Source organism: Coenobita brevimanus, chromosome 54 (genome assembly GCF_032717465.1).
Source record: "Coenobita brevimanus isolate Jiangsu-jjx chromosome 54, ASM3271746v2, whole genome shotgun sequence".
Taxonomy (NCBI): domain Eukaryota; kingdom Metazoa; phylum Arthropoda; class Malacostraca; order Decapoda; family Coenobitidae; genus Coenobita; species Coenobita brevimanus.
The window spans coordinates 37,331,942-37,344,920 of NC_137007.1; the positions used below are offsets into that span (position 1 = coordinate 37,331,942).

The following is a 12,979-nucleotide window of genomic DNA, read 5'->3' on the forward strand; positions in this document are numbered from 1 at the left end:
TCCTGTCACATTCACATCCACACCACAACGCTCCTTTATATCCTCATTCGTCAGCCTGTCTCTCCATGTGACTCCACAGGCTCCTCTTAAATAACTCATTTCCACTGCTCTCACTCTTGACTTGTGTCCTTCCAACAACGTCCAAGCTTCACTACCATACGTTAGAGTTGGTATCACAATACTGTCATGTAGTAACTTTTTCACTTCCATGCTCACTTCCCTGTTTCTTATCACTGCTTTCAAAGAACCAGCAACCTTTCTTCCCTGCTGTACCCTTCCAAGCACTTCACCCTCCAAACTTCCATCCTTACTCATCAGTCAAGTACAAGAGGATAATGACGTGTGATGGGCAGAATAGATCACTTAGGAAGAGGTGTTACGAAACTCTCAAAGCTGCTCCTCCCACACACACATCAAACTGCTACAGGACCTTTCAGTTACAGTACAAAGCTTGTGACAGGGATTTCTGTCAAACACGCCTCGCTTACCTTCCCACGCAACCTTTTATGCTTTTAGAGAGAGAGAGAGAAAGAGAAAGAGAGAGAGAGAGAGAGAGAGAGAGAGAGAGAGAGAGAGAGAGAGAGAGAGAGAGAGAGAGTGTAAAGCCTGTGTGAAAGGTCAAGGGTGGATGCTTTGTTATGAAGGTGATATGCGTGGTGGGTGACATCTTTAGGTTATCTTGTCTCTGTTTATCTACATAACACTTCAAACACACACACACACACACACACACACACACACAATCTATCTATCTATAAATATATTGTGTGTGTGTGTGTGTGTGTGTGTGTGTGTCTATCTCTCTCATTCTGTGCATGCCAGGTCAGCAATATTGAACTTTCAGGTCTCTCTTTCTCTCTCCCTCTTTTATCTCATAGAATCACCCTTATCCGCCAGGACAGTATGAAAGACACCTGGTTCACCTGTGTCCTGATTTGATGCGTGGCCTGACAAGCAGCGTACCGAAGTCCAGCGTGGTTATAAACACATATACATTATTACTTGCTTAAATCTAGCAAAATAAATGCCAGTCCATATTACCTACAGGGCTGATATGAAGGACGCACGGTAGCCTCTATGTCCACATCTCATTTGTGGTCCAACAGAGAAGTGTGCCGTAGACCAGAGGAGTGATAGGGGTGCAGGTGATATTGCGTGCTTAAATCTGCCATCTGAAACACACACACACACACACACACACACACACACACACACACACACACGCGCGCGCGCGCGCACGCAAAACCAGTCTAAGTTACCTGCCGGAACGATATGAAAGACGCACGGTTCCCTCTGCGTGCCTATCTCATTCGTGGCCCAACAGAGAAGCGTGCCGTAGTCGAGGGCGGTCATGGGCGTGTATGTGATGACGCTGTGGTTGAGGCCGGAACTGAAGCGACCCTGGGGAACGTCTATGGTGTCTGCCGTGTTGTTGAAGGTCCACTGAAACGATTCCTGACGTGGGTTGGCGTCCACTTGGCAGGTCACCTCAGCGTCCTCGTAGCGTCCCACGGCGTAGGTAGTGACTTGACCTGGAGAACACACGGGGGCATCTGTCGGGGGATGAAAATTTGATATTAAAAGTTGTATAGTTTACCTTTTTTCGTAATGTAGCCATATTTATTTTTCCTACGTTTCATGGTCCACAGTTTTTTTTTTTTTTTTTTTTTTTTTTTTTTTCAGTTTCGTGTTGTTCTTGACGTGGTTGGGCATACGGGGGCGTCTGGTGGTGGAGAAAGTGGTTTTATCTTTTTAAATTAATATATATTACATACTATTAAGTACAAAACCCAGCACTGTGTGGAAAGATGTCACTGAAGATTAAATAATGAACTGATTATGGCAAGTAAGCATAAATTGGCAAATACATTTTTTTTTTTTTTCCTGCATCGGTCCTTCATTCGGTAGTAATCTCTACTGAAGAAATGCCATTAGGTGTAGACTAGTAATTGGTAGATTCTGTTTATAAAATTCTTATCTCGTTTGCTTAGATGATAATTTTTTTTTCTTGCTATCAACAGACGATTTTATTTATCTTAGGAGACTTTAGGAACAGGGGGGGTTACATATAGCCATCAATAACACTTTCACTTTTTCATAGGATATTCCTCAACTTAAAAGACTATTTGAACTGGAGGGGTTAGATTCTTAATTAACCCCTAAATTGCATAAATTTCGCTGACTAGCCGAATAACCATAATGAATAACGTAAACCGAATAAAATCGTCTGGAGGTATCAAGAACAAACGCAAAATAAAATGTGTTCGAGGTGGAGGGCTTTGGGGCGAAGGAGAGAAAGAACGAGGGTCAGATGAATAGTGAGACTTGGGGATTTGAGCTTAATTAAGAACTAAGATATGAAAAGAAAGGTGGAAAAAAGTTAGTGTAATGGCAGATAATTAATTCCACCACCCACTCACCCCTCCTTCACATCAATGAAAGGAAAAAAAAAATCATTGACAGTTACGTAATATGACTCAGGTACGAAAAGTCCATAATTCTAAGTATTCTCAACTGTAAGAGAAGCTTGAAGTGTGATGACGTCTGTTACTCAGCTTATTCGTGCTGCCACTAGAATATTATACTCAGCTTCGGAAGGACCATTGCTACACTGTTTTTACTCTAATTTGGCCCAGATTTTCGTCCTCTTGCAGCTTATTTCACATACGTCAGTGGCAGAAAAAGACCTTGTTACGGCTCTACATTCTCTCCGTAGCACTTCATGACTGGCATCACATTTTAGTGTTAATGCATTTCTACAACTCCGAATTTAGGACAAAGAGATGGTAAGTTTAGTCCAAGTTATAGTAAAATGGGTATTGTGTTGGAAGCGCTGAGAGAGGTAGCTGTCCATTAAAAAATAACAATCTAATGAAAGTAAGTTGCTTTGAAGTTACATACGGTACTGTTAATTAACCAACCTAATCACACGTTAATGGCGGGAAACTGTTTTGAAATTCCCAATCACAGTAATAAAATATGGCTTGCTCTGGCATTCCTTATACCACTGCAACCAAACTAACCAACAATCTAGTGACAGCAGGTGGTTCTGACGCTCTCTACAACACAAATGACCAAGGCAACCATTAAACAAAGCGAATGGCTGTCAAATTCCCAACAGCACTATGGCCAACTAACCACAGTGTAAAATTTTGGCTGCTGTAAAATCCTCTAAACCGCCAGTGATCAAACTAACAGGAGTGTAATAGGAGGCAGTTGCTCTGACTTGTAAAACACTTATCTAAATTAACACTGTAATCAAAGTATGTTGCTTTGAAATTCATTAACAGATCCTAACCTAACCTTACCTAGTGGCAATGTAATGGAAGTGAGTTGCTCTGAAATTCCCCATAGCACTAGTATTCAAATTAACAATCTAAGAGGGTAACTCTGAAACTGCTTACAGCACTAGTAATTAATGAAAAAAAAAAAAAAAAAAAATGAAAGTGAGAAGTTTGATATTCTGTACAGCACTTATGATCAGACAAACAACTGAGCTAAAATGAGTGGTTTTGAAAGTGCCTCCATCTCTAATGACCCATCTAACATCCCAGTGGCGTAAGCTGGAGGACCCCACACGCCTCGTTAACCCCTCGGCTCCCGGAATTAGGTGTAAAAGAGAGAGGGGCTTGATGAGCGGGGCCACGGAATGGAAAAAGGATAATCGTTTAATATTTTCCATCTTGAGGAGGGAGGAGGGGCTGGAAATTCCCCTCAGCTAGATGGATGGTCTGGCATCTATCAGAATTAAATCCACGGTGATAGTCATCAGAAAATCAGTTACGGTTATTTACCATGAGGGATTACTTTTTAACCCCTTCATTCCGGTGACATTCTTTTACAATTGATTCTGGCTACCTTCAGACGATTTTCATTCAGCTTGGAAGGAATTTTTTGACCCGGAGGGATTAGATACAGCGCTCATATACCCGGTCAGTACCAGAGATCTTTCCTCAACTGAATGCAATTGTCTGGAAGTACCGAAAATGAACAATAAAAAGACATCATCGTAATCATGTGTATTAACATGGGATAGAACCATTTGGACTTTTGCAATGGGTAACGCCTGTGCTGTCATTTGTTTTTTAAGATACTTTTTCAAACGACTGTACAGGGTCGAGTAAAAGCGACAGGAATGTACGTCAATAAATTCATTAACAAGTCAATACATAAGATAAATGAGATGATAAACAACTTCGGCACTCACACTTCACATCGAGCCTGAGTGAGTTGGATGAGCCGAGACCGATGGAGTTGCGTGCGTGGCAGGAGTAGCGTCCAGCCTGTGCCCTCATCACCTTCTGCAGCACGAGGCTCTGGTTGCTGACGATCACCCCCGCTGAGACGTTGTGTTCCAGCACCTCGCTCTGGAAGGGAGGGAGGTGATGGAGAGGGGGAAAATGAATAGCAGGAGGAGGAGGAGAAAAGAGAGAGAAGAAGGAAGAGAAAATGGAGGGGGAGAAGAAGGAGATGGCTGTTACGATCCTAAGACGTTTTGTTTTCTCGCTCGGGAAGGTAGGGAGGGAGAAGCCAGAGATAAGGGAGGAGAAGAGGAAGAACAGAGAGAGAATGAAGCGAGACATGAGAAGGGAGAAAAGGAAGAAATGAGGAGGAAAGAGAAGAGGATGAAAAGAGAAGGAAGGAGAAGAGGATGATGAGAGGAGGAAGAGATGAGGAAGAAGACGAGGAAGAAGAGAAAAGGGAGAGAGAGAGAGAGAGAGAGAGAGAGAGAGAAGAGAGGGGGGGACTCTTGTTGCTGATGATCACAGTCACTGAGGTGTGTTTCAGTACCTCACTATGGAAGGGAAAATGGGAGGGATTAAAGAGGAGGAAGAGGAGGAGCAAGAAACAAGAAGACGAGAAGGAGAAGCACGAGGAGAAAAGCAAGAGTAATGTGACGGTGGTTAGGGTTAGGAAGGAAGTATGGACGGACTCGCGATCAACTTCCGTAGACTAAATCGGAGCCAGTGAAAATATACAGTAGCTTGCTGTGGACAGGAGGCATGTGGAGACGCTTTGCTATGGGGGATGATGATGATGATGATGATGATGATGATGATGATGATGATGATGATGATGATGATGATGATGATGGTGAAGATGAAGATACTGATGATGAAGCTAATGATGTTGATGGTGATGAGGATGAGGAAAGTGCCTGCTTCTAACCCTTTCAATACCAAAGATCTTCCCTAAGCCAAATATATCAACGATACATTTTCGATATGCAAAGAGTAAATAATCAGATACTGTACGCTTCCTCAATAAATAAAAAGGAAGGTTAAGAAATGGCGAGCTGTAAAAGGTGTGAGTGCAAGGCCGGAGGTGGTCGGAAGCAGAAAACGATTAGTCTAAAAGAAATATTGGGAGCAAAGCGTTCGGGTTTGGAATATCATGGCCGTTCAATAGGCAAGGGGACTCTCTCTCCCTCTCTCTCTCTCTCTCTTTCCCTCCCTCCCTCTCTCTCTCTCTCTCTCTCTCTCTCTCTCCCTCCCTCCCTCCCTCTCTCTCTCTCTCATTCAAGTATTCTTCCTTTCACTCACTGACCTGAAACACACAACCATAACTTATCACTTGAGATTCCCCCCCTCCTCTCTCTCTCTTTCTCTCTCTCGCTCTCGCTCTCTCTCCCCTCACTTTCTGCAGCGGCCTGACACGATTCAGTCCCTTCCTGTCCTCCTGCCTCTCCATTACAGCTGAATCGGCCACTCGCAGGGGGAGGGGGGAGGGAAGGAGAGAGAGGGGGGGAAGAAAGGGGGATGGGGAAGGGGAAGGAGAGGTAATGGAGAAGAGCGGGAGAGGGAAGGGAAAGAGCGGGTGAGAGAAAGTAGGTAAGGGGAGAAGACAGAGAGGTGAAAAGAAGAGGAAAGGGAAGGAAAGGAAGTGAAGAAAAAGAGCTGAACGGGGGTTGAGAGAGACAAAAATGAGGGGAAATGCAGATGGAAAAATATAAGTGCAAGTGAAGGAACGGGGAAGGGGGAAGGAAAGGAAGGGGAAGGGAATGTGAGGAAAGAGAAGGAGGGAAAAGAATTGGGGGAGTAAAGAAAAAAGGACGGGGGTAAGGGAGAAGGGAAGAAGAAGAAGGGATAGGGGGAGAGGGTAGGGAGGGGTGGGACGAGTGCATAAGAGTGGGAGATGAGGAACATGAGTGTGAACACGAGAAAAAAGAGGGTGGGAGGGAGGGAGACGGGAAGACGTAAGAGGTGGAAAGGAGAGAATGGGTAGTGGGAACGGGCAGGGAGAAGGAATGATTGAGGGTACGGGTGGTGACCAATAAGAGAATGGCAGGAAGGGGGATGAGAGGATGAGGGGAGGGAGAGGGGGTACGGAGAGGAAGAAGGAGAGGAAGAGTGGGGGTTAGGGATAAAGGTGTTTCTTATGACGTTCTTGCGTGTTTAGGTCCCTCTTCAGGCCTCTCTCTCTCTCTCTCTCTCTCTCTCTCTCTCAAATTTCTTTCAGGCACTCCATTTTCTTTGGCCATCCTTTTTACACTCCGTGGCATCTCCTTCCTTCATTCGTTTTTCATGGTCACTCTAACCTTCACGACATGTCTTACATGTCTTCCTGTCTCTTGGGATTTCTTTGGCATTCCATGGTGGAATCTGCTTTACACACACACACACACACACACACACACACACACATATATATATATATATATATATATATATATATATATATATATATATATATATTCGGATATAAAATTTTCATTTCTCTTGGCACTCGTTCTAACTCCAGTAGCATCTCTTAAAAACATTCCGATTTCCTTGCGTATCTACTTACATCTATTATATATTTTTTAAAGTTTTCTGGCCTTTAAAGCACATCTTTCTATACCATGTAGAAATTTTTTCCTGCACTAGTTTTCTTCGGCACTTTCAAGTTTCGGTGGCATGGATTAGAAACATTGCTTTCTTGAACTCTCCTCATAACTGTTTGACATTTCTCATAAGCATTTATTTTTCTTTTGCACGCCTAAACTCCACCGTCACCTCTTACAAGCATTCATACTTCCTGGAGTATTTTCTGAATGCAGTGATATTTTCTTGAAGCCGTTCCGCTTCTTTGGCAACCCTAAACTCTTTGGCATCGTTTACAGCCATTCCTACTGCTTGCTGTCATTTGTAAGCGTCATTGCATTTCTCTCAAGTGCTGTCTTTTTCTTGGTGGCAGGTTGTGGCGATCATCATTTACTCACTTGATGTAGTGCAGCCTCCTTCAATCCTCCCCTTTCTTATTCTGTCACTGTGTCTACCCTCCTCTCTTTCTATTTTTTTCTTTCTATGATGTTACTTTTTATTAGTCTTCTTTCCACTTCAGGTGGCTCTACACTAAGTGACAAGCCTAATGGTTTCATGTAACATAGGAAACCATTTGCAAGTGGAGCCTACTGCAGTGCCCCTGTTACATGGATGGAGAGACGCAAATGCGGTGTCCATCCCTGAACGAAATCTCCACAACAACAACAGCAACAACAACACACCTTTCCTTTGGGAACCTTAACACCAAGGCTTCTATGGGCATTCCAATTTATCAGCATAAATATCCTTCATGCATTCACTTTTCTTGGGATGCCTTGTAAATTTCTTTGCTTTCAATTAAAATAAACTCTGTAAATTACTAATGGTTAAGAAAATATATCTATCTATCTATCTATATATATATATATATCGCACATATCATATAAATGTAAATAAATAAACAAAATAAAACAAATATATGTATATATATTACATCTATCTATGTATCTATGTATCTATCTATATATATCTATATCCATCTATAACTAAATCTCTCTGTCTCTCTCTCTCTATGTATATATCTTACCAAAGATATATCTTTCCATTTCTCTCTCTTGCCCGACACTAAATCCCAAGTCTTTCCCTGACTTGGACGCCGCAAAAAATATCTCCTCTCTTCCTTACAGTCCAAGAACATTTGTCCAAGTTGAGTGAATGGAGACCAAGAGACTGACTAGGAGAGTGCGTGAGAGTGAGGTGCATCAGAGAAGGAAAGAAAGAGACTGAGGACAAGTGGGGAAGTCGGGTGCGAGAGTATAGAGACAGGAAGGTCCGGAGGACCTTTGTTGACACCTCCCTCACAGGATGTAGCGTCAGACAACAGATATACAGGCCATTCTGTAGGCAAACTCATCTGCGGTCCTTTCCCTTACAAAATCGATTTACCAATTTATCTCCTGCTGTTTACCGTAGAACTGAAATAGGGACCTGGACTGGAAGGAGGTGGTTGAGTGTCACAGTATCGGAGGAACGTTTGTCAGGTACTTCCCTAACCCCCTTTTCTCTCTTTCTCACACACACACACACACACACACACACACACACACACACACACACACACACACACACACACACACATACACACACACACACACATACACACCGAAAAAAGGCAGTCTCACCATCTGGACATTTCCTTTAGACCCTCCTCCCCCTGCCACTCGCTAGCCTACGTGCCTCTGACTGCATTCCGGCCAGTGAAATATATATAGGTTCGCGTCCTGCCGTCCTACGTGACTCCCAAAGGACCGACCCTTCGCTGACGCCTGCAAGTGGCCCCCTCAGACCCTGGAGTGGCACCCAGATGGACCAGGATTTTCCAACAGGTGGACCGGGGACGAGGCTGAGGGGTGGGGTGGGGGGATGGATGAGTTTCTAGTTTATACTGACGATATTGATGAAGGTTTGGCTGTAAAATCGGAGACAGACCGAACACACCCGAATGTAGGCTGATGATTCACAGACATCTAGATAAATTACTTAACTGGGCTGAAACGTTTCAAATGGATATTAATACTGACAAATGCAAAGTTTTTAATGCTGTAAGTAAAGATGAAGAATTTAGGCACTCTATTAATGATACTGAGTTAATAATATAATTCAAGAAAAAGATCTAGGAATAATAATAACAAAGGATTTGAGACCAAGCCGACAATGCTCAGAAGCGGCAAAGAAAGCTAATAAACTAGATGGATTTAAAGTCGGAATATAATTTGCTATGAAATCGATGAACAACATTTTCACTATGTACAATTCCTTAGTGTGTCCTATTCAGTTTTGGAGGGTTTGGTGGATGGAAGGGAGCCTTCTAGCACTGCTATCCTTATTTTCATATCGCAGAATTAGATATCGTAGTCTTTTTGTATTTGCTGTACGCCGTGTCCCCTTTTTTCGACATGGGCTAAGGTGTTGCCCCTGGGTAGAGGACTTTGGTTTTGAAGCGTGTGGCACTTTATGACCGGAAGCCCTTCCTGATGTCTACCAATGACCCATGAGTGGATTCGAACCTCCGACCCTTCGGTCAGAGCGCTCTAACCCATTGAACCCGAAAGGGCCATTAGGTCTATTGCTGTCTGCTGTCCTTTGTTCTTGTACTCCTTTGAGGTGAAAGAGGGGAAGAAAAGGGGGAAAGAGGGGATGAAAGGAGGGAGAGGAGAGAGGGGAAGAAACAAAGGGGGAGGGGTGTGAAAGGGGGGAGGGAGAGGGGTGAAAGGAGGTGCAGGAGAGAAGATGACAGGAGGGTGAGAGGAGAGAGGGGGTTGCGGAAAGGGGGATGAGGGAGAGGAAAGTGACAGGGGGGAAAGGGAAGGAAAAGGGTGGGGAACGAGGAGGAGAATGGGAATGAGTAAAGCAACCCAATATTTACGTATTTCAGACTAACACTGGAATATTGGGCCTAACACGACGCAACACCCGCAGGACAGACAAGGAAAACAAGGAGAGGTTACTGTGGAAACAGAGGCCAGATTCACAGACTGACTTAGGACTGATCTCTCGTCGCAACTATACTCTCTTCACTTCATCTTGGCATGAAATTGCCATCTCTGCATCTTGAATACTGAGTTGTAACAACAGATTATCACTAGAATATGATGCTTAGGGTACGATGCTAGTCACAGAGAAGTGCTACTGATAGAATGAAGCGCTGTTGCACTATTTCTTTCAGTGGCTAGTTCAAGACGAAGAAAATCCCGATCAAACTGAATGAAAAGCAGGATTTGTTCCTGCAGAAGGCAAAAGAAAATGAGAATCATCCTTTACTTTGTTCTTCCGGAAAAATAAATCACAGTTACAACTGTGAATTGATCGTAAGGTCGTTTGTGAATTAACGTCTTGGCTGTTACGGTTCAGCTCTGATGCTTTCTCGTTCCTCCTAAAAAAAAAAAAAAAAAAAATTCCGACAGAGACCCCGGCTCTGATGCTTCTTTGTTATCCCTGCAATAAACAAATCACAGTAATCCCGGGGAGTTGGTCGTAAGTTAGCTAGTGTATCTCGGTCCTGCAAAGGATGATCTTGCTCCTGTGTAAAGTAAAGCAGAACAATCTTGGACACGGAAACTTGTCGAGGCTACACCGAACCTGCCTGATTATTCCCAGAAATATTAATCACAGTCTGGGGTACGAGGGACGGCGGCCTGACGTACGAAGGACATTTTGAGGGACGTGGAACATGGTGGTCGAGGGTGGGAATCTAGTGAAACAATTCCACAACTTCTCCAGCCTGATGGGTTTCGTGGTGGATTTCCCCGAAGTTATTGTCCCTTGTCCTTAGTTCCTCAGTTCGTAAGGTATGTTTACGTAGAGTCTTGGTCTTCAGGTTCTGTTTATTTCATTGTTCGGGGTTACTGTGTCCTTAGTTCCTCGGTTCGCAGGGTATGTTTACTTCCAGGATTATTTTCGTTATTCGGTGTCCTCGTCTCTTGTTCATAGTTCCTCAGTTCGTAGAGTATATTTATTTAGTTTCTTGGTTATCACGTTATGTTTATCTAGTTACTCAATTTTCAGGGTGTATTTACTTAGTTTCTCAGTCACACCTATCAACTTTTCTTAGTGTTAAGGTTATGTGTGTAAGTCTCCATTCTTCCTGAGTTACATTCCTTAGTTATTCATGTTTTTTTAAGTCTTATTTCCTTAGTTCCCACTCTTAGAGAATTTTACTTCCTCATTTTTCAGTTTATTCCGACCCTCAGTTATCAGGATATATTTACGTAGTTCCTCAGTTCATAGGCTATTTTTACTTTGTTTCTCAGTTATGTATGGTTATTTTCTCAGTTTTCATACCTTCTTTCTTGATTTCCTCAGTACTCAGGCCATGTCTGTTTAGCTCCTCAATTCTCATATCACATTTCTATGGTTTCTCAGTTCTTTTATTACAATTAGTACTTCCTCTCTGTACCAACATTACTTATTTTAGAACACTATATTTCCTTTATTTCTCAAATTTCGAGTGATATTTTCCTCGTTCCTCATTATTCAAGTCGTATTTCCTAGGTCCCCCAGTTCTAAAGCAAGATGTCCTCAGCTGTCAGACCACAGTCTCTTATCCTCTCTGTTCTAGTGTCATATTTCTTTAGTTCCACAGGCAGCCCCTTCAAAGACGTCTTCCCTGAGCTAAATGCGATCATGTGGCGGCAGCAAGAATAGAATCACAACAGAGATCACTGTACCCACGCAGCACGATGTTTGTATTCTGTTCTGTGTAGCGATGGAAAGTTTTATTCAAGTCAGAGGAGACATGCGACCAAACATAATGATTTCTGACAGGCTCTCATTAAAATGCTTCGGCTCTGTTATGAATATTTGCAAAAAACCCCATTCACAAACTTATAACCAATAGCCTCTAAAAATAAGATTTGATTTTTTAGGAAGAATAGGAGATATGGGAAAATTCTGCACTTTCCTCGCCTATATCCTTCCTGGAAAACATAAAAAATTATCACTGCTACAAAAGAGAATGGATCGTATGTTACTTTGTGAATTCGGAAGAGGCTGGTGAGATGCTGGTGATGGTGTGTTGGTAATTGGGTGTGTTGTTGCGGGATCTTGTTGGCCTAATTGGGAGTGAGAGAGTGTGAGAGAGTGAGAGAGTAAGAGTGAGAGAGGGAGAGTGAGAGTGAGTGTATGCGTTGGTAAGACCCTAGTGATGGTGTGTTTGTAACTGGGTATGTTGTGGCGGGATCTTGTTGGCCTAATTGGGAGTGAGAGAGAGAGTGAGAATGAGGGTGAGCAAGTGAGAGTGAGAGCAAGCGAGCGAAGGAGTGTGTGTGTGTGTGTGTGTGTGTGTGTGTGTGTGTGTGTGTGTGTGTGTGTGTGTGTGTGTGTGTGTGTGTGTGTGTGTGTGTGTGTGTGTGTGTGTGAGAGAGAGAGAGAGAGAGAGAGAGAGAGAGAGAGAGAGAGAGGCAAGAGCAGGACGACAAGGAAATGAAAGTGGAAAGCACAGAGACAAGAACAGGATGAGATGGGAATGAGAGAGAGCACAAAATTATAGTAAGGGGTAATGAGTGAATAAGAGAGGAGTGAGCAGGAAGAAGAAAGGCTTAGTGGAAAGGATGGTACAGGATGAGAAGGTGCAGTCAGAGAGGACGAGTGGATGAGAGGAGGATGAGTAAATAGGATCTCATATTTGCTTCAGGGTACGCAGCCATAAATTATAAGAATGGACCCATAAACACCTTAATTATGAAGGGAACTATAATAACATTTTTTACTTTCAGGCCTTAAATCTCGGCGACGATTTTTCTACTTCTACTCTTTTAGCTAATGTCAGACGATTATTATTTGCCACCAGGAAAGCTCTTGATTAACATTTTCTTGGTCGGGTTTTCTGTAGTACTTAATTCCAGCGAATACCAGACACTTTAATTCCGCGATGAGTGAGTCACAGAATCCAAAGAGTGTTAACGGTCAACTTTCTTGGGGCTAAAAGTTAACTTCGTGTGTCGCAGACCTTCTATTTGACTCCTCCGTCTTTTCAGCTTCTGTTTTCCATCAAATGCCATTTTTTGGGTGGGCGTGAGGGAGGCGAGTCCAGTAAAATCTATACCTCGCTTATACATGCATTCATTCATTCATCCTTTGTCAAGCTTCCAGGTCACCTCTGCCCTCAGACACTCGCACTGCACATACACTCGTACCCTTTTCATAACCAAACAATAGGACGCTGTGTGTGGCCACAT

At 43.2% G+C, this 12,979-nt stretch overlaps 1 protein-coding gene across 1 annotated transcript in view; it reads right to left on the bottom strand.

Moving 5' to 3' along the window:
- LOC145400978 (adhesion molecule nephrin-like) overlaps positions 1 to 12,979 on the bottom strand; it is a 108,694-nt gene that overhangs the window by 39,559 nt on the left and 56,156 nt on the right. Inside the window, exons 9-10 of the mRNA XM_080273338.1 lie at positions 4,208 to 4,367; positions 1,260 to 1,553 (exon numbers count right to left, since the gene is read on the bottom strand). Of these exons, the coding sequence (XP_080129464.1) occupies positions 1,260 to 1,553; positions 4,208 to 4,367 (454 nt within the window). The remainder of the gene's footprint in view (positions 1 to 1,259; positions 1,554 to 4,207; positions 4,368 to 12,979) is intronic.